The sequence below is a fragment of the Patagioenas fasciata genome, chromosome 17 (genome assembly GCF_037038585.1).
Source record: "Patagioenas fasciata isolate bPatFas1 chromosome 17, bPatFas1.hap1, whole genome shotgun sequence".
Taxonomy (NCBI): Eukaryota; Metazoa; Chordata; class Aves; order Columbiformes; family Columbidae; genus Patagioenas; species Patagioenas fasciata.
The window spans coordinates 8,844,953-8,865,558 of NC_092536.1; the positions used below are offsets into that span (position 1 = coordinate 8,844,953).

A 20,606-nucleotide genomic window follows, 5' to 3' on the forward strand; every position below is an offset into this window, starting at 1 on the left:
AGGGCAATCGGAACACTTTGTATGTTTCAGTAGTTCTAGAGACCCTGATTTATTAAGCTGCCCAAGGTATGGCTCTTAAAAATGAGTTACATGCTGAATTAAGCCAGGGTTTCTAGCCACTTATTTTATTTTTTTCATTTCTGGATTGTGATATCTGAAAGTGTGGTTTATTCTTCCCTTTCAAAAATTAATTTGTAGACTCAGACTATACAAGGTAATTTTCAACTCCAAATTTTATTGGTGATGACATGAATTCCTCAAAATAGCACTTTGGAATGAAAGGAATTTCTCAGCTGTACAATGTTTTTCTGTCCAAGAAAGAAAACAAAACCTCTTGCTTTCCTTTCATTTCTCAGTGTTTGGAAAACAGAATAGGATCATCTCCCTTTATCTTTCAATTTTTAAGGTGGAACAAAGATGTTGGATGGTGAACACTTCTATATGCATGCAATGAAGTTTGTAAAATAATGCTATTTGAATGCTTGTTTTAACACTGTTTATGTTAAGTTATAGCAAAATATCAAGTGAATCTCCTAAGACTTTTAGGAAAACAAAACAAAACAACCAAACCCCCAAAACTTTAACTCATCTACATTTCTTATTATTTCTTAGTGACATGTCTATCCATAATGTAAATGTGAGTGCAGCTGAAACAGGAAGAATCATAGATGAAGCCCTGGAGCTCCGTAAGAAAAGACAGGCTTTGCTAGTGCGTGACAGAGAGCCAGACCTCAAACTGATCCAACCAATTCCCTTTTTCACGTACGTCTTTATATTTCCTGTTTTGAAGAGGTTTCTCTGAAGCCATTTATGCTGTCAACTGTGTTCCACTTCATATTTCTTCAAAATACTTTTTTTTCATGTGAAAACAAACAAACAGGATCTCTATTGCAGTTATTTTTCTGGAATATTAATGTACTTTACATGTAGGTCCTGTTGCAGAGAAGTTGCTTCTAGTTGTGGTTAAGGGTGAGATTTTTTTTTTATTGTTGATTGAATACAGCATCGAAAATTGTTCCTTGACACCACTTCTTAAATGTTCAGTGTAAATTAATTTCCTCGGCAACCACTGCATAGACCTTTTTTTTGTTAGAGACCTTTTTTGAAATGAGGCACAGTATTGACTCCCAGTTCCTTCCTACTGCAAGCAAGTCACCAGTTTCCTCTGAAAGCTTTTGACCGCTGCCATGTTTTATTCTTGGTTTTTTTCTGAGTTGTGTATTCTAGAAGAAAACCTCCTAAAAGCCTCTGTTCAGTGCTGCGTATGACAGGAAATAAAGAAAGATATTCTCCAGCTTTCCTAGTGCGGGCCCAGATTTTGACACTCAGATGGGTATCCTCTCCCGCTGAAAAGCTGCTCTTTCTGTCTCTAAGCTATTGGAGAAAATATTGAATGCTCTTAGGTTTTAAAATATAATTTAGAAAATAATGTGACAAGAATTAAGGAAGTTGTTGTGCCATTGTGTTTCCACATGCAGGTGGAAGTGCTTAGGAGAAGCTTTACTTGCCATGTATCACCACCTCACAACATGTGATCCTCCTCGGCCCAGCCTGGGAAAGAGAATTGATCTCTCAGAATACCGAGACCCAGTTCAGCACTTGATTCTTTCTCCCACCTCCACTCCTGTCAGTGTTATTCAGCCAACTCCTGTCAGCACCAACCCAGTGGTGACAGTGCCAGAACCTGTATTACCTTATACTCCAACGACACCCAACTTTCCAAGTCACGGTCAGAATTCATTGGAACCAGGAGCTGCTGTAGGTGAGCAAGGTACTTCAGTCTAAGATTAAAGATATTTTTCCTACTTACGTGAGTATTAAAAGCACTGCAGAATTCCTTGGGAAATGCTGTCTTTCAAACCATGTGTTGGTGGATCCAGAACCTTTTCAGCGTATGCGTAACATCTGGTAGAAGAAGTAAAGTTGGGCTTTATAAAATTAAATTCTGTTAGCCATTCACATTAAAAAAGGAAGGCTACCTCAGCTGCCTGGAAATCATTGATTCCTGACTGAGACATAAGACCAGTGTAATGGAATGAAGATTCAGGTTGGTTTGTTGTTTTCAATTGCTAAGCTAGTGCAGGAGTATCAAACCTCTTCTGGTTTTATGCTGTTGATTCACACTTCAGTTTTTCACTCTATAAGATTAGAAGAATCATGACTCCATTCCAGCAGTGGTGCATATCGAACTTCTAATGTTGTGAAGAGTCTTTATTCTTCTGCTGATGTGTAACTTTAAGAACCCAAGAGAACCAAGTTGTCAGCTGTAGTTAATTGAAACCTGTAGCAAGAAGTTTGAATATTTTATACTGTAACTGTTTATGTATTTACGTATCTAAAACTGTCAAGGAGTTACTAGTATTTTGTTGATATTCATGGGAATTTACAGGTGTTGCTGGACTTCCGGGCAGACTCTTCTGATTCCCATTTCAGAAACTTCTTGAAGGCTTAAATAATAAATAATGCAGAATTTTCAGGAAGTCTGCTTCTTGCCTCAGACCAGCATTTTTATGCAAAGTGCCATGGCCAGTTTATATTTAATAGTGCCTTTTTTTTTTTTTTTTTTAATCTATCTTCAGAAGGAAAAGAATGAATCTCAAGTGCTGCTGTAGAATAAAATGAAGTGTCAACCACGAATAACTTTTTAAAAATAAAAACTATCATCTACTTTTTGTTTGGCAGTTTAAGCTTTGGTATTGGGTTTGAGGTTTTTTTTTTTCATTCTGTTTTTAGGTGACATAGCTGCAGGTGATAAATCTAAGAAAGGGGTGAAGCGAAGGAGAATTACAGAAGATAGTGGTGAAACAGCAAAAAGGAGATCTGCTAGAGTCCGGAACACCAAGTGTAAGAAAGAGGAGAAGGTTGACTTTCAAGAGCTGTTGGTCAAATTCCTTCCATCCAGGTACAGTACAGCAGCAGCTTTCCTTATGGGAATATCAAGAGCTAAGCAAAGGAATCTGTCTGGGGTTTTGTTTAATTGATATACCCCAAACCTTAAAACCACTAGACCCATGTATTTTTTTGAAGCAGATGTGATTAATTGTCTTCTCATAAATTTACTAAAACTCTTTTTAGTGAAAATTGCTAAAAAACAATTTAAAAATAAGAATGCTTTTATTAATGTGAAACCAAATTAGAAGACAATGCAGATGTCAAATTGTTTTGGACAAAATTTGGGTTACAGAACTTCAGAGCTGGATGTGAATCTCTGGATGTGCTTCAGTTAATGTACTTCTGCTGTTAAAATACGCACATACGTGCTATGTTTAGGTTTCAATGACTAGTGATGATTTTGTTGATAATGTGGTTTTTTTTTTCCACACAGATTAAGGAAATTAGATCCAGAGGAGGAGGAGGACCCTTTCAATAACTATGAGGTGCAGTCCGAGATCAAGGAAGAGAATTTCCAGCACGTTGGACCACATCGAATGTCGTTTGATTCTACAACATTTATGGAATCTGGTAAGAAGATAGCATCACAACCCCCACTGTTCCTCTGGTGTTCCTTCCATATTGTAAGCTTTATTTTCTGTGTTTTCTTATTTTATACCTAAAAGATACAAAAGTATGCATGATTTTTAGAAGTATAATTTTATGGCAAAGAAATATTTCACTTGGGAACAGGTGTGATTTTTATTAATTAATTAATTTTTTAAAAGTCTTGAGGACTGCTTAATTACTGTGTACAAGAACTCTGTTGTGTGGAGTTTCCCATTTAAACAAATTAGAATACAAGAACTTAATTGTGCCTGTATGCAGCGCGGGAGAACTGCTGCAGGATTAGTGCATAAAACACTGTTGAAACTTATTTGTACTTTTGGTCTGCCTTGACCTTAGACCTGAATGGCTTTGTGTTTATCTGCCTTCTAGAAAAACAGGATGTTCATGAATTCCTGCTGGATAACCTGAACAATGGTGGGATCTTGGAGCTGATGATGAGATACCTAAAAGTCATCAGCCAAAAGTTCCTGGTGAAGTGGCCTCCTGGCTTGTGTGAGGTGGTGCTCAGTATCTACAACAGCTGGAGGAAGCACAGCAGCAGTCTTCCCAATCCCTTACTGAGGGACTCGAGTAATCAGCATATCAAGGTAATGAAACACCTTTCCTTATATTTCTGTTTGTTTGCCACTGTGTTGCTTCCTGTGTGCCACAAGTACTGACTGAAATCCAGCAGTTCAGTGCAGGTTTTCCTGAGCTCTCTCTGCAGAACTGCTTGTCCAGCTGGTGCATCTTTCATGAACTGCCCTCTCTGCAGCTCACGTAACTGTTCTTGAGCTCCTGAGCATATCTGGGTGATGCTAAATGCAAGTGTACCCTATATATTTTTTTTTTTCAGATCAACAGTGTTTTTCCTTTTTAACAAATGAAAAATGAATTCTGAAAACTATGTTCAATTGACTTAGTTTAAAAAACAAACAAAAGTATCACTATGTAGCAGATGGTTTTTCTTGTTGTATTTCTGTATTCATATATAAATACCCTTTTTTAAACAAATATAAGTATATTCCCTTCGTTCTCAGTATGAATCACTGTCCTCATGCTTGTGTATTTTTTTTCATCCTTAAATTTATTTTATACTTCATTTGCAGTGTATCCTTAGTGTAATAAATTTGGGTTTTGAAGATTGTGAGGGGCTATTCTGGTAACGTGTATGGGCTTTTGAACCTTTTCACAAGCACCTGGTTTTTACACCTGGACCTGTAGCCTTTCTTCCTATGAATTTAATCAGAATATAGTATGTTCTTCACTGCACAAAACTACTTGGCAGAGATCCATGGTGATTCTTAATATACTCCTGAACTTTATCCAGCAAGCAGTAATAAGCTGGTAAGACTAGAGTACATACTCAGTCTCACAGAATCACAGAATGTTGGATGAGGTCCAGCAGTGCACCTCTTCTAGTCGGCTCCTCCACCCTTTGCATCAGAAAGTTATCGTCAAGGCACTGGAGAAACCTCCTAGACTGTGGCTGGCCAGCCGAGTAGTCCTTCCAACAAACATTAGGGAGGTTAAAATCCCCCACCACAACCAGGGCCTGTGATTGTAAGGCTGCTGTCAGCTGTCTGTAGAGGCCTCATCAACTTCCTCACCCTGATCTGGTGACCTGTAATAGACACCCACAACAGTATCACCCTTGCCAGCCTGCCCCTTAACTTTCACCCATAGACTCTCAACTTGCTCCTCATCTGTGCCTGGACAATACTCAATACATTGTAGTTGCTCTCTCACATAAAGAGCAACTCCACCACCACGCCTGGCTGGCCTGTCTTTCCTGAAAAGGACATAGCCATCCATGACCACATTCCAGTCATGGGTGCTGTCCCACCATGTCTCTGTAATTGCCACTAGGTCATAATCTCCTGCCCTAACACAGGTTTCTAACTCCTCCTGCTTATTCCCCATGCTGCACGCACTGGTGTGCAGGCATTTCACAGAGCGAGCTGAGCACACTGATTTCACCCCAGGGGTATGGGAGGCTTCCCAGCCTTCATGAACTCTAGAGTGATGCCCTAGTGATGCAAGCCCAGCTACAACCCCATCCCCCTTCGAGTCTAGTTTAGTTAGTCTCATGGAAATAATTACTGACAAAATGATAGAATATAGACTTTTTATTTCTCAAATATCAGTACTTTTACTATATTCTGGAAACATGCTTTAAGTGTGATTTAGCAATTCAATATAATTCTATTTCAGCCAGATATAAAAATAAGGATGTCACTTGTTTTAACATCAGGCAAAGCTGTTGTGACTACTTTCTTTCATGAGTGGGGATTTTTTTTTTTTATCCTCCTCCTAAATATTGTTTTGTACCTGTTGATTTGTAAATGCTATTATATACCTTTAAAGAGAGGAAGAATTAGTTATACCTTGGGAATAGAAATCCCTAGAGGACAAGTTGAAGGTTTTCTTTGAAGTAAATTGGAAATCTAGTGGGTTTTTAAAAAAATCTTTTAATGTATTTCTTCCTTTTTGATACTTCCATACTCTTTCTGAAGGATATGATGTTGATGAGCCTTTCTTGCATGGAACTGCAATTAGATCAGTGGCTCCTGACGAAAGGGAAGAGCTCTACAGGTGAGAACCGAATGTTGCTTTCTTCAGACTCTAAAAACACTCAAGGTATATGAAGAAGTGTTTCCAGGAATTCATTGGATCTTGGAGCTATTTTTTCTTAAAGAATACTTTTCAGATGTGCATTTTATTGGTCGATCAGTTGTTTGCCTTTAAGTAGATCAGAACTTTAAAAATACTACTATGTGGGACTCTTTTCACGGGATGCTAGTAACTTGCTGATAAAATATAATTAATTGATTTGCAGTTTCTCCACGAAATTGCCCTGCTGCCTCTGTGAATGGGAAGTTTGGTCCTGACTTCCCAGGAACTCATTTCTTGGGAGACCTGTTGCAGCTGTCGTTTGCATCCTCACAGCGAGATTTATTTGAGGAAGGCTGGATGGAGTTTGTCACTCGGGTGTATTGGCTGAAAGCTCGCTTTCTAGCGCTGCAGGTTTGTTTTGCTTTTGAATTGACAAATAAAACTTTTCCCAGATTGAAATCAGTGTTGTTCAGAGACACTGCAGCTGATTTGGGAATGTCAGTTCATTTACGCATGCAGGTAAAATGAGCTCACAACATAGTGATTGCATTTTACATTTTAAATAATTAACTATCCCTAAGGGTAGAGGTGGAAATGAAGTAGGAGGTCTCACATGCTAAGCTAATATTCAGATATGGTTAATATGTAAGTCTCTGTTTAACTTATGTTCTGTTTAAAATACATATGGACCAAAGTTATTTGGAGTAGTAATATGTAGCTGCAAAACATGGACTTTTGGGGACCTGGGCTAGTGAATGCTATCAAAGTCCCAGACAGTCCAAAATGCAGCTTTCAGCTGAAGCAAACTGTATGTTTAATTACTTTCCTCTCTGCATTTTCAAGGTAACGTGATTCTTCTTTTGGAGAAGTTTAGTTTAATATGCAGATTTTGACGCAGAGGGCTTTAAACCTATCACTAAGGGAATAATTTGAAAGAAGTGTTATTTGATCCCAGTGTTTTTTTTGCTCCAAGCATTGCTTCCTCAGGACATCAAAGAGTTTGTTTGTGCATCAATTAAGTCAGTTGCCAACTAATGATGTGAGTCAGTTGTGAACTATCTAACCAGTTCCTTCATTTTAGTTTTTGCATCTAAGGATTACTTTTCAATAAATTTACTTGATGAAAAATGAGAATTCCTATATGGCTACTGCCATCTCCAGCTGTACAGAGTTGTATTTTGTCTGCACAGCTTGCATTTCTCTCCTGACCACTCAACTTCAGTATCTACTTCAGCTGGGCAGAACAAGTAGAATGCATTCACTTTGCAGAATATAAAAATGTTTCTTGACTCAATGTTTTTATTTGCACAAATGGAAGAGTTATTTCTACTGTTTTACTCTTCTGTTTTTATAAGGAAAGAGATTTTAGCAATCCAATTTAGTCTTTCAGATTTATGCAAGCTGAATTCTATTTCTCTGATTTGTTTTGTCTGTTATTAAAGTCACTGGTAAGATATACTGCCTTTTTTTTGCCTTTTTTGTTGTTGTTTTTAAGTGAAGAGTGTCAATTTGATTTATTTTTTATTTGGGAGGATGTACAGTAATAATACTGGCAGTGCCTGTACTGAATTTAAACGTTTTCTACATGCTTTAAAAACTGTTGCTTCAGACAGAACTCCAGGGTTTTTTGTTTGTTTTCTTCCCTGCTGTTTCTGTAGGGAGACATGGAACAGGCACTCGAAAACTATGATATATGCACTGAAATGCTACAGAGCTCCAGTACAATGCAAGCTAAAGCTGGTAATGAAGGCAGCATTGTGATACGGTTACCTAATCTACATGTTGATTCTGTTGTTTCCTTAGAAGAGGTAAGAATTAATTTGCAGGTGTATTCTCCCTGTTCCATCCCTCCCGTTTTCAAAGGTCATCTATAAATTATCTCGTTTGTGATGGAAGTTCACCATATCTGTCCTAGAATTTTTCTGAGAGTGAACGGACAGCTTCATAGTTTAATGATGACAACAAGGCCATCATCTTTTTGATCTCTTGGTCCTGTACAGCTTAAGAATGCTTTTATGCAAAATATTAGAGTATCTGCATGTAGAACAGTAGATTATTAGACTAGCTCTATTTTCTCTTCTTAAACATAAATTTCACAGTTGCTTAAATGAGCTCTTTATTTCAGCACTCTGTTTACCACATAAGAGTTTGCATACAGTTGTAAACAAAGGGATTGCTGGCTGCTTTCTATTGCTGTTTTGGGAGTTGAACTCCAACACAGGAGATGCTGTCTTCACTTTGAAGTCAATCTGGTGGATGTGTTCTTGCAGTGTAGAAATGTGTGATTTTGGGATTTGAGGAAAAAAGGCTTAAAATTTTTATAGTACTAAACTAATGTGCTATGTAATAATTAAAAATCTATAGAATGGCTCAAGTGTTACACAGCAGACATTTTCTTCCTGGTTTGTATTTCTGAATGTAGCTTTAGAGCTCACGCTGTTAGGTGAAATGTCATTGGCAAATGCATGTGTAGACAAAATGAGAGTTGGATTGTGTCATCTGTGATGTTTGCAGATTGAAAAGAACCTAAAATCTCTGGAGAGATGCCAGTCTTTGGAAGAGATCCAGCGACTGCATGAGGCTGGGGATTATAATGCAGTTGTGCATCTGCTTCGTCCAACGTTATGCTTTAATGGTTATGGCAGAGTGAAACATCTGGAGTTTGTAACATCCATACCAGAGAGACCAGCACAGCTGCTTCTCCTACAGGTTTGTTTTGTTTCTTAAAATAACTTTTTTAGTAAGGGATTAAGACTTCTGAAAACAGGATGAAAGGCTTTCTACAGTAGGTGTTAATGGTTAATAAGTCTTATTACAAAGCAAAACATGGAACCAAATCTAGAAATGGCGTGAGTAGTGTAACTTTATCGACATCATTAGCAATATGCTGACTTTTGCTGACTGAGGCTGTGGCTAAAGATACCAGGTGTCTGAGACCTACATGAAATAGCCAGAAAAATTATAAATTCAAATAAATCTGAATCATTTGCAGAGACATTCTGTGGATGGATTCATGCTGTCTACATCTGCTCTGAATACTTCCTGCTTTGCTGATATTGACTACATGGTGACTTAGAACCCTTCTGAAACTTTAAAGTGATCTAGCATGTGAATGGTTTATGATCTAGTGTATCTGTCCTGCATGAATGAAAGACTGTTGATAGATAGATCCAGTATAATTGATATAGATTTAGTCCATTTGACACTATGAAAATAAGTGTACAAATGAGCTCAGCTGTCGGAACAATTTGAACCTATCAGTTCTCCAGAGGAAAAAAAACGGTTGCACAAAAAAGGGCTGATGCTCTTTTAACTGCCTTGAACCAGATCCTGCAGCCTCCGTGCCATCTGGTGATCCAAACTTGGCAAAGTAGAAAGAAGCAGGAGTGTTCCTTTTCTGCTAGCCTTATAGTTGCTATTTTGTTATTTATGAAGTAATAAAATGGTAGCACAAGACCATAAAGATCCAAATCCAGTTTCTGTAGGGCCTCTATCAACTGCCTATTGTTAGAATTTTAGATCTACAGCCATCCCTTTCCTGAATATTTTTCCCTTGTGTCTTTTATAAAAGCAGAAAGATTCAGTGCATTATTTTTTTGAAATTTAGGTCCTACTTGTATATTTCTCGTGTACGGCACATGCACCTCCTACTGTCCTTTTTTTAGTGTCATATTTACAGGTAGGCTGTTATGTTTTCATTAAAGTAACTACATTAACTGTATATGGTATATTGCTTTGCCCTGATGTGCATTCATGGTTTAAAATAAACCTTTCATCCTTACAATATGTTTTTTTGGTATTTACATTCCCTAGGACTCCCTGCTCAAACTGGAAGATTACAAGCAGTGCTTTGAATGCTCAGAAGTTGCCTTGAATGAAGCAATTCAGCAGATGATTAATATGACAGCAGCCTCTGCTAAAGAAGAGTGGGTTGCTACGGTAACACAACTGCTCACAGGAATAGATACTTCATTATCATCGGTCAGCAGCATCCTGAAAGACTCTTCTGTTACACCAAGCCTCGTTCGATTAACAAACAACCTGATTCAGGTAACCTGTTCACTTGCACTGTTGTGTGCTCTAGGCCCTTGGACGTGATACAGGCGCTGTGACTGAGTTGCTGCCCACTCGCAGTGGTGGTTTGGGATACATTTTTGTTGAGGGAAGGTCGGGGGAAGATGAGCGTTGCCTTCATGGTCTTCATTTTCATTTCAGTACGTGAGAGACACTGAGAAAACCTGTTGTAGAATCAGTAGCAGCACGTAACTTCAAACACCAAGCTGCCTAAAATAATGAAAGAATGATAGTGAGCTAACACAAAGAACAGCTCTATTTTATTATGCTGTTTGAAATGGTGCTGAAGCGAGGACGGGTTCAGCTGGCTGAGTGTAGTTTGTAAGCTATGGCACGGGTCTTGGCTGTACATGCTTTGGGCTAGAAGACAAGATCCCCTAAGTCTTGGGAACGTGGTAAGAGTTGCTTGCAAGTGCTGGCCAAACTAAGGGTTTTTCCAGTAAAATAGCAAGGATAATGAGAAGAGGGCAGGAAAACAAAAAGTGATGTGCAGACTGCTCCTAGCATTACAAATACAGCTAGTTTTAGCCTTTTAAAGCAGGTATTTTCAAACCTTCAAACTACTGAATGAGTATTTTCCCACCTAGCTAACAAGTAGTAGACTTTTCAGTTGTTAAGAAGCTAGTCTAGTTAATGTCAAAATTCAATGTGCTTACAGCTCTCAAATCTCCATTTATTTCAGTAAAAGCTCAGGACTTTGACTGCTCACAAAATCTTACCCTCATTCTGTGAAGTTTTATGTGTGTCACTATGTTATGGAAAGTAACAGAATTCTGGAGAACAGAGTATTCCTTGTAATTTCCTGAATGTTTTCTGTAGTAATAACAAGTACAGCTCTTTATTTACATAAAGACCAATAGAAAAACTTGTATGTGTGAAAGAATGTGAGAAAAGTATAGGACTTCAGAAATTTCTGGCACTGTGGCAATAAAATGAGCAGTTGTTTGTGAGGAATGCTAGAACAACTGTTCCGTGACACAGCATCGTGTTGCTCAGAATTCATTCAGTTATATCATTTATTTAGAATCTGTTAATGATTCTTGTTGGTCTTTAAAACTTGTAAAATCTGGTAAAGAATTCAGGAATTCTTTTATTAAGTTCTTCTTCCTCGCTAGGTTGTCGATAAATTTATTGTACAGTGGTGTGGTGTACTAACAGTAAAAATTCATGCTGTTCATTTACTTACTTTAAGTTGTTTATACATAGTATTAACAGGTAGTTGGAGAATGATGATGCAAGGGGAATGTCAGGGTAGGGATCTTCTATCTTTCTGCATACCAGCTGATCTTTTTTTGTAGGGCTTTTACTGCTCCTCACTGTGAGAAGCTGAGGCTCAACTTTAGGTTATTTCCTTAGGATATAACCCATTACTAACTTTGGGTTGTTTGGGAAGGATTCACACCTGACTTTTATTTCCTATCACTCTGGCTGTGTAATATCTGTTTCTTTATTAGATCATAGACTGCAGCATGGCAGTGCAGGAAGAACCAAAAGAACCCTATGTCTCCTCAGTGCTTCCATGGATAATCCTGCACAGGATCATCCAGCATGAGGAAGATGCTTTTCGATCCCTTTGCTGCCAGCAGCAGCAGAACCAGGGAGAAGAAGGTGAGTTAATTATTCACTTTTACATATAGAGCTGAGCTCTGTACCATCTAGCCCTGAAGTACAAGTAACAAAATACTTGTTTATCGTCTTATCTTGATGGCTGAAGAGAGTAGAAGGGTATGCAAACATCGCTTTCTTATCACCGAAGAGACTTTTTGCCAGATGAAGCATTGACTAGTTGGATTTAACTCTTAAGTATTTACCAACTTCTTTATTCCAGTGAGTCCTGATACCCCTATGTTGCCTTCTTCGCTCATGCTGCTGAACACTGCTCATGAGTATTTGGGAAGAAGATCCTGGTGTTGCAATTCAGATGGCGCTCTGCTCAAGTTCTATGTAAGTGTTGGCTTTGTAGAATAATTCAGGTTGGAAGGAACCTCTGCACGTTATCTGGCTGAAAGGCATGGAGTGATTAGCTTTGACATACCTTATCATGTTGTTAAAGATGTTAAATATAAAAATGGATGAAGCAGAGATGTGGGTAGTTGGTAGTAGGAATATGGATAGCTGGCAGCAATACTGAGCAACTCAGTACATGAATTTTCTTTCTTTTTTTTTCTTTTTTTACCAAAAATACTATAATTGTTGCTTTCAGATGAAGCTTGAAGTGGTTTAAATTAATATAAAGTAAAATTGTACTGGCAGCATGAGGTAGCCTGGCTGTTGGCAAAACCCAGATAATAGAGCAGTGTGGCATTCACTGGGCAGCGCTCTGCAGGGATATTTCAGTGGCACTTTACAGATTCAGTTTGACTTCATTGAGGTTTGTTACCTTCAGCCAAGAGAAAACCATGATTAGTTCTGCACAGATCTACTCAGAAATCTCTTAATTCCCCTTCTTAGCACTCCCTGGAGCTTATTAGCCACAGCTCAGTGCCAGACCGCATCCACCTCTGTGTCTGAGCAGCGGTGTGTTCAGGACAGTGATTTAAATGGCCAGGAAGGATGGTGTGGAGAGCCCGAGGGCTTCTGCAGGAGTCAGCTCACCCTGGCAGGGCTGGAGCTAATGAACAGTGTTTGAACCGAGCCCGATTCAGTGCAGGACTATTAGATTATCTCCGCATCCTGCTCTTTTTGGTCTCCCTGATGTTAGGAGCATAATGCTGATACACCTGAACTGCGGCTGCGTGGGTCTGCCTTGTGTCGAGAGGGCTTATTAGCTGAGGCGCTGTGCTTCTTGAAAATAGAGCCTGGCTCCAGGGTCCAGCTTGCCCTCAAATACAGTGCTCCCGAGTGATGAATCTGGACTGTGTCTGTATAGTGTGCATGTACCCACAGCCTGGGGCTTGTGGTAGTGTGGCCTGGGAGCCTGGATAAACCACAGGTAACTGAGAGCTAGGAATGTACTTACTGCTAGATCTTTGCAAATGTCATCAGGTGCTTTGAACAAAATCTTCAATTTTCAGTGGCAGAATTGCCTGCTTCTTAAACTAGAATGTAATATAGTATTGTAGTTTTCAGAGACAAGAGGGTGTTGGGAGAGTAAGGAAAGACAAAGATAAAATGGGATGAATTATTTGAAGAGAAAGGCAGCTTCCAGAGTGTTAAACAAAAAGTGTGTTTTATAGACTAGTATTAAATTACCGCACTCTATAGATGAACTGTCTGCTTAAGCACATTATACTGCTTGTGGCTGAAGGTGGTGTGCAAGAGATGTTAATATGTAGATAAGTCCTTTAGCAATAGTCAGTCTGAATCATTAAGAACAATTCTGGGTTACTGCAAAGAATTTAAAAGCTGTGACTCAAAATTTCATGAAAAGACTTTACTGTTATTTTTAAGGGTTTTGGCTCTTAATAAGTGGTATTTTGTTCTTTTAAACAGAAGAGAATTAACATCTTATAGTTAATCGCAGCACTTACAGATGAGCTTCTTGCATGTAGAACGAGAGAATTTTGCCTTGTGATGATGATGTGCAGTGTCTGTAGTGTCAGGAAATCCAATAGCATCTTCCAAAATATATTACTGATGGGTACTTTTTCTTGTAATGTTGAAGTTAAAATAGCAACTTGCTACAGTGTTTAGTCATTTGGGATTGATCCAGCCAATTTTCTTGGTGTGTAGCCATCTGTATAATACTATTCTTGCTATTCAATTCTATATGCTTTTTAGTCAGATTTTCAGTAGCCATCCATTCTTTTCCCACAAGGTCTTCTCCATGCACCTTTTTCCACGCAAAGAAAACTGATGTGTGTGTATTAGGGCACAAATTCCTCTGTGCCTCTTCCTTTTACTCAGCGTTGGGCTGGCAAACTGCAGTGTTTATATTCACAGAAGCAATTTTGTGTGTGGTGGAAAACTCTGAATGATCTTAAGCCTGTAACATTAAGTTGATATCGAATCTCATTGAATAAAGAGTTCATAAATTAACAGAGGAAAAAAGTGCTTTGTTGCAGTTACAGTGCCATTGAAATCACTTGTGTGAGACTAGTTTATAGAGAATGCGTAATATTTGGTTGTAATTGGGGAAGAACGCACCTAATTCCTTAATGTAGTTTTTTGTTACCTGCCTTCAGACAACGAGGTAACGCAACGCAATCTTCAGCTTGCAGATGACTTTTCCATTGATATTTGTGGTGTTGTAGGTTCAGGTACTACAAAAGGAACTTGCAGCATCCACTTCTGAAGATACTCATCCGTACAAGGAAGAGCTGGAAACAGCCTTGGAACAGTGTTTTTATTGTTTATATGGTTTCCCTAGTAAGAAAAGCAAAGCAAGGTACCTAGAAGAACATTCAGTACAACAGGTAAGATATATATTATTGAATGTCAGTGGAATATCCTGAAGTGATGAAAAATATACCCTTGCTTAGTTTTAATGCACCTTAATATATCTTGGAGAAAGATTACGTCTCTTTCCTTGTAAAACTCATGTATTTTACATGTAGAAAATAAACTCATTTGAAAATATGGGAGCCTTTATGAATATAGAGGGTCAGATATTTGAAATGAAATGGTAGTGTAGTCTTATTCACAGTCGATTGCCATTTTGAACTGTTGCCAAATCCGTTTCATTGAGCCATGACTTTCCTGTTTTCAGCAGAGAAGAAGTTCGAGGTTGAGGAAAAGTAGAGAGGAAAAAAGTCAGCTTGAGAGAAGAAAACTTTAGCAGCCAACCTTGCAGTTTATGAATGTGAAAAATGTCACTGTTAAAAATTATGCAAGTAAATTATATTATAGTTTATTTTGAAATCTGTGATGATATTTTGTAGCTGTTTGTAAGAAATGTGTGAAATTCAGTTTAATTTGGGAGAACATCAACTACAGAGTGCCTTGAGAAGAGGGTTGTAGTACTAAGGAAGGGACTGAAAAACAGGTCAGCAATCCTGTGCCTTGAAACATCATTGATTTTGTTAAAAAAAACCTCAGATGATTTTAGCATTTACCCAATACAAGTGATCATAGAATTATAAATGAAAAACAGTTTCAAAAGCAAACAATTGTCTGGCTCCTTTGAACAGACTTTTTTAAATACTTATTGAATATTTGTGAATTCTGTCTCTTAAACTTAGAAAATCAACATAATAAGAAAATGAGAATAACTAAGAAAAAAGGAAGTATAGGAAGACTGCCCTCTGCCATCCCGTTGTCTTCCCGTTTCCCCCTCCCCCCCCCCCCCAGTCTGTTACATTTGGGCAATTCTGGATGAAAAAGTTCTTACTAAAATCATTGACAAATTGATTTTTAGTAATGCAGCTTCCCCGTTTTCAATATAGAAAATGAATAAATTCTGAAAGTACCTTTGAGTCTCAGAATTTTACCCCATTTAATTTATTTTTCTTAATTGGATTTGAAATTGAAAGTGTAGAGCTTTTCTCCTCCATATCCTCCATATCATGGGTAGATGATCTCAGTGTCATTCAGGATGCTTGCAGTTGGTTCTTGCTTATAAACAACTTTTCTGAGCAACTATTCTAAGCAAGTAGAATGACTTTATTTTTCAGTGGCCCTAAGTTACAGCCAAATACCTTAGTCTTCTAAATTAGTGAGCAATATGCTATATTTGTGAGCAGCAGAAATTAACAAAACCTTTAGTTGTTCTGTTATTGGGAGGTCTGTTTCCTGCTAGAGCAATACATATTTTGTCATGAACTAGAAAAGCCATAGTAACTCATCATTAGTAGACTTTTAAATTTTGGAATGTGAAATGATTTTTTTTCCCCTCTCATCTACCTCCCTCTTCAGGTTGATCTAACATGGGAAGATGCTTTGTTCATGTTTGAATATTTTAAGCCTAAAACTCTTCCGGAATTTGATAGTTACAAAACCAGTACTGTTTCTGCTGATTTGGCCAACCTTTTGAAGAAGACTGCTACTATTGTTCCTCGAACAGACAAGCCTATGCTGAGCCTGGATACTGTATCTGCCTATATTGAAGGAACGTGCAGCAAGGTACAATTAATTGCTTTAAATTAAAAAAATGGAAAGGAGTAAAAATTCCCGTTGTTATTTTTATGTTGACTTGGAGATAGTTAGGGGAATGATTTATTCCATTATCCTGGATCTCCTCAGGTAATTGCATTTAAATGGAATAAGAATGACACCACCAAAGCTTTTAGTCTTGGAATGGCAAGATGTAATATTAATTAATACGGAGTCAGTATGAGATGTTCGTTAATGTTTGTAAGTGCTCTGTGTATCTGTGGAATGCTTTCACTGCCTTTGTATTTTATGCCTTCATATTCTGTGATAAAAAGGCTACTTTCAGCACAAGGAAGAAGCAAGTGTACAGCTTCATTTAATATGAATGTTTTATTTAGTATGAACCTTTATTTTCAGGCACCCTCTCTCCCGGATGGTGCAGACTATTCTCCACCAGTGGTGACTGAGTTGTACTATCTTCTGGCAGACTATCATTTCAAGAATAAAGAACAGTCTAAGGCCATTAAATTTTACATGCATGACATTTGTATTTGTCCAAACAGGTCAGTATTTTTGAATCCAGCTGCATATCTTAGTGATATTTGAACTAGACCACCTTGTTTCTTGATAATTTACAACTTACTGGAATACCACCAAGATTAAGCTCTCATCTTAAAAATCAAGCATGTTTTGAAAAAGTCTTCTAAACTAAAATTAAATGATCTCTAAATTTACTGATTAAATGTAGACTTCGTGTATTAGATGTAAGCTATCATTTTAATTATCCTTAAGGTTGATAAATCAGGGTCAGTGACAAAAACCCTGGTTGATAGACTTGAGACAAGTAAACTATTTCTAAAACCAGTCACGTAACAGAGACAAGGGAACATGAAGGCACAGAGCAATTTTACATGTGGAATCTACAGAGAAATAGCTGTAGTTTAATCTTATTGAATCTTCTAGTCAGGGAACTGTTGATTAGCAGATTGCTAAGAATTTGTTTGAAGCCTGATAAATTACCAAAAACACCAACAACCAATTTTTTTTGTAGTTTTGATACTTTAAAACCTAAATTCATAAATAAATGACAGCGGAATGCATTCTTACTTTTACGTATGACATTCTGTTGCTCAGAAGATGCTTTATATGGTAGCATAGTATTTTTATCTAAGTCTTCTGAGATGTTACTTCTTCAAATGTCTGTGTTACAGTTTCCCTTCCATTCCCCTCAGGAATCTGACTGTTGAGGTCACTTGACCCAGAAATGGGTTTTCAATTGAAATCAGCAAGAAATTACAAGCAAAAAATGTGAGAACATTAGGATTATTTCTTTAGTGTCAGAATCATGGTAAAACTGAATATTTGCAGAGCCATTGACCCCTGATGTTAATTTAGGATTATGGAATACGGAAGCTGCTCTTCAGACCTTTATTAGATCACCGACAATACAAAAGGACTAGATCCTGAACAGTCCCCTCAGGAACCAATCTGTTGTTCATCAGAATTTTCCTACGTGAATGAATTTTGGGTTTTGTCATATTATGTTGGAAAATGATGGTAAAGATCATTTGCAGTCCAGTCCAACAGTACAAAATGTCAGAATGGCTGTCTGCTGGCCTGCAGAAATACAGGGTGACTATGTTTGAACAGGACAGTGTGGTTACTGAGAAAAGAGATCAATGGGAGCACTGCCATTAGAAGTATAGATATGCTGGTTTTGTGTGGCAAATAAACCTTGTTGTTTCATCTGCTTTTCATGTGTGACAATTACTGGGGACAGTGCTTTATTAGGAAACCACTTTGCAACACTTTTCTAGTAAAATCAGTATGATTTAGGCTATAGAGTCTCTGTTCCACAATGAGGGGAGGAGGAGATACAGAAGTCTGTTTTGAGAGAGCATACAATGAAAGGAAGAGAAAGTTGCGGATATAACAAAATTAATGTTATCTGTGCTATTCAGTGTGGTGTTTAGGGGGGAAATTGCTCGTGTGTTTTATCCTTGCCTGCACAGGTTTGATTCGTGGGCTGGCATGGCTCTGGCTCGAGCAAGTCGTATCCAGGACAAGTTGAACTCTAACGAACTGAAAAGCGACGGCCCGATCTGGAAGCACTCCACTCCTGTCCTGAACTGCTTCAAGCGAGCTCTGGAGATTGACAGCTCCAACCTATCGCTGTGGATAGAGTATGGCACCATTTCGTACGCCCTACATTCTTTTGCATCGCGACAGCTCAAGCAGTGGAAATCAGAACTCCCCCCTGAAGTTGTGCAGCAGGTGGGATCTACCTGAGAGCAGTGTGAAGTTTTAAATATTTTAAATTATCTTTTCCTATGTAATAACTTTTTAAATTAAGTATTTACATGCCATATACCACGTATTAGACTGTATGGGTAGTAAATTATATTGGAAATGCTAATAATAATTCCTATAAGTTGCTGGTGTCAAACACCATTTAAAGCGTCTTTTAATTGCTTTTCCTGTGTAAAATTAGTTTGAGCCTGATCTTTGAATTATCTTTCAAACGTGACACAAAATTGTTGTAACCTTCTGGAAAGGGGAATTATATTTACCTTACCTTTCTGTAAATGTCATACAGTGCTTCCAGGAAAAGGTGAAATATATACATATTTAAATAGTGAAAAGATCAGGAATTACTCTCATATGTGTGCATATGTCATCTCTTGTATCTAAAGACATCCTCCCTTTTTTCTATGTTTTTGTGCTGTTTACTCAACCAATAGATCAAAATGGGGAGGTTGATAGAATTTTCATAGGAAACCTTGTTATAATTTCATTACCTCTTTATGCATGATGGTGCTGAAAAAGTTAGGGTTATTATGTGGATTAAATTAGAGTGTTTATTTAGGACTGCTTGAATCTTCCTTTTTTTCAAGTGAATATATTAAAAAGGCATAATATACTGAGAAAAGCACTATTATAATAAAAGATAAAGCAGAACAATATAATCTCCCTTCCAGGGATACAGCTCTTTAGGAATGTGCTTCTCATACATAAAAACCTTATTATTCTCCTCTTCTTACAAAATATTTAGGAAAGGAAAAGTTGTATAGTTCCTGAAGTGCAACAAGTGCTTAGGATGCTGTTATAGCCCAATAATTTGAATTTATCAACTTCTTTTTCAAAGGGAGAAAGTGATATTAATGCATCTTTTGACCTATTTTTTTAATGTGACTTTATTGGCAGCCAACTTTAATTTATGCTGCTGGTTTTAATTTCTTTGGGGAAAAAAAAAAGTATTCTTGCCATATTCAGCTCAAAATTAGATGCGTTGCAAGCAAGATGAACTACATTTCTTCACAAATGATAGTGGTTCATGGTGGCTCTAGCAGGCTTTAGTTGCAGAACAAAACTAGTAACTTTTTTCCTTTGAAGAGTTAAGATAATTACAGCTTTGAAAAAGTGGTAAAATTACTTTTGGCAGACATGTATATTGGTGTGTTACATTTTAGATTTGTGTTCATAAGCATATTCTTCTGTCTTACTGTTTTGTTCTGGTTACTTGTGTCAGCAGTTACTGGAATGAACAAAAACCTATCTGTAAACACATCATGTGGGTCGTGAGGATGTATTCAATCGCTTGGATATGTGCTGCGTCTTTTAGGTTGAAAATATTTTAAATGGTGTACCCTGTTTATGCACCTTCATGTGCTGGAGTGTATTTTTAGAATTTTACATCCCATCCACAGTGATTTCATGTATTCTCAACACTTTGTTCGGTCACAGATGGAAGAGCGTCGAGACAGTATGTTGGAGACAGCCAAATTGTGTTTTACGTCAGCATCTCGCTGTGAGGGAGACGGCGATGAAGAGGAGTGGCTTATTCACTACATGCTGGGAAAGATCGCAGAGAAGCAGAAACAGCCTCCTGTTGTCTATCTGCTTCACTACAAACAGGCAGCTCATTACTTGCATGAGGAGGCTGCCCGGTATCCAAAGAAGATTCACTACCATAATCCACCAGAACTTGCCATGGAAGCATTGGAGGTAAAAGGAAGTTAAATACGTTAAGCTTGAAAACCTTGTTCTCTACGGGTAATGGAACACCAGTTATTATTAGTTTGCGTTATTAGGCTAATTTGGGGAGTAAACTGGAGCCTGTTATTCAGGCTGCTTTTGCTTTAAAGACAGTTTATGTATAGAGTCTCTGTACTGGACAGACCAGCAGAATTTCTACTCCTGGACTTTGGTGCACACCGTTCATAGAATCTTAGAATGGTTTGGATTGGAAGGGACCTTAATGATCATCTAGTTCCATCTCTCTGCTATGGGCAGGGGCGCCTTCCACCAGCCCAGGTTGCTCAAAGCCCCGTCCAGCCCAGCCTGGAACACTCCAGGGATGGGGCGTCCACAGCTTCTCTGGGCAGCCTGTCCCATGGACTTACCACCCCCATACTGAAGAATTTCTTCTTTAATCTGAATCTACTCTCAGTTTAAAGCCAATATCC

The 20,606-nt window shown here is 38.0% G+C and overlaps 1 protein-coding gene across 5 annotated transcripts in view; it reads left to right on the forward strand.

Moving 5' to 3' along the window:
• Positions 1-20,606, forward strand: part of CABIN1 (calcineurin binding protein 1) — a 102,115-nt gene that overhangs the window by 5,690 nt on the left and 75,819 nt on the right. For 3 of the 5 annotated variants that reach the window (XM_065851320.2, XM_065851323.2, XM_065851321.2), the window contains 17 exons: positions 613-762; positions 1,479-1,771; positions 2,734-2,902; positions 3,326-3,462; positions 3,871-4,088; positions 5,997-6,075; positions 6,320-6,507; positions 7,755-7,904; positions 8,611-8,805; positions 9,910-10,146; positions 11,625-11,778; positions 11,999-12,114; positions 14,364-14,525; positions 15,964-16,170; positions 16,558-16,703; positions 18,153-18,414; positions 19,885-20,145. In XM_065851320.2, coding sequence (XP_065707392.1) covers positions 613-762; positions 1,479-1,771; positions 2,734-2,902; positions 3,326-3,462; positions 3,871-4,088; positions 5,997-6,075; positions 6,320-6,507; positions 7,755-7,904; positions 8,611-8,805; positions 9,910-10,146; positions 11,625-11,778; positions 11,999-12,114; positions 14,364-14,525; positions 15,964-16,170; positions 16,558-16,703; positions 18,153-18,414; positions 19,885-20,145 — 3,124 coding nt within the window. The remainder of the gene's footprint in view (positions 1-612; positions 763-1,478; positions 1,772-2,733; positions 2,903-3,325; positions 3,463-3,870; positions 4,089-5,996; positions 6,076-6,319; positions 6,508-7,754; positions 7,905-8,610; positions 8,806-9,909; positions 10,147-11,624; positions 11,779-11,998; positions 12,115-14,363; positions 14,526-15,963; positions 16,171-16,557; positions 16,704-18,152; positions 18,415-19,884; positions 20,146-20,606) is intronic. The other 2 variants (XM_065851322.2, XM_065851324.2) reach the window with 1 other exon arrangement.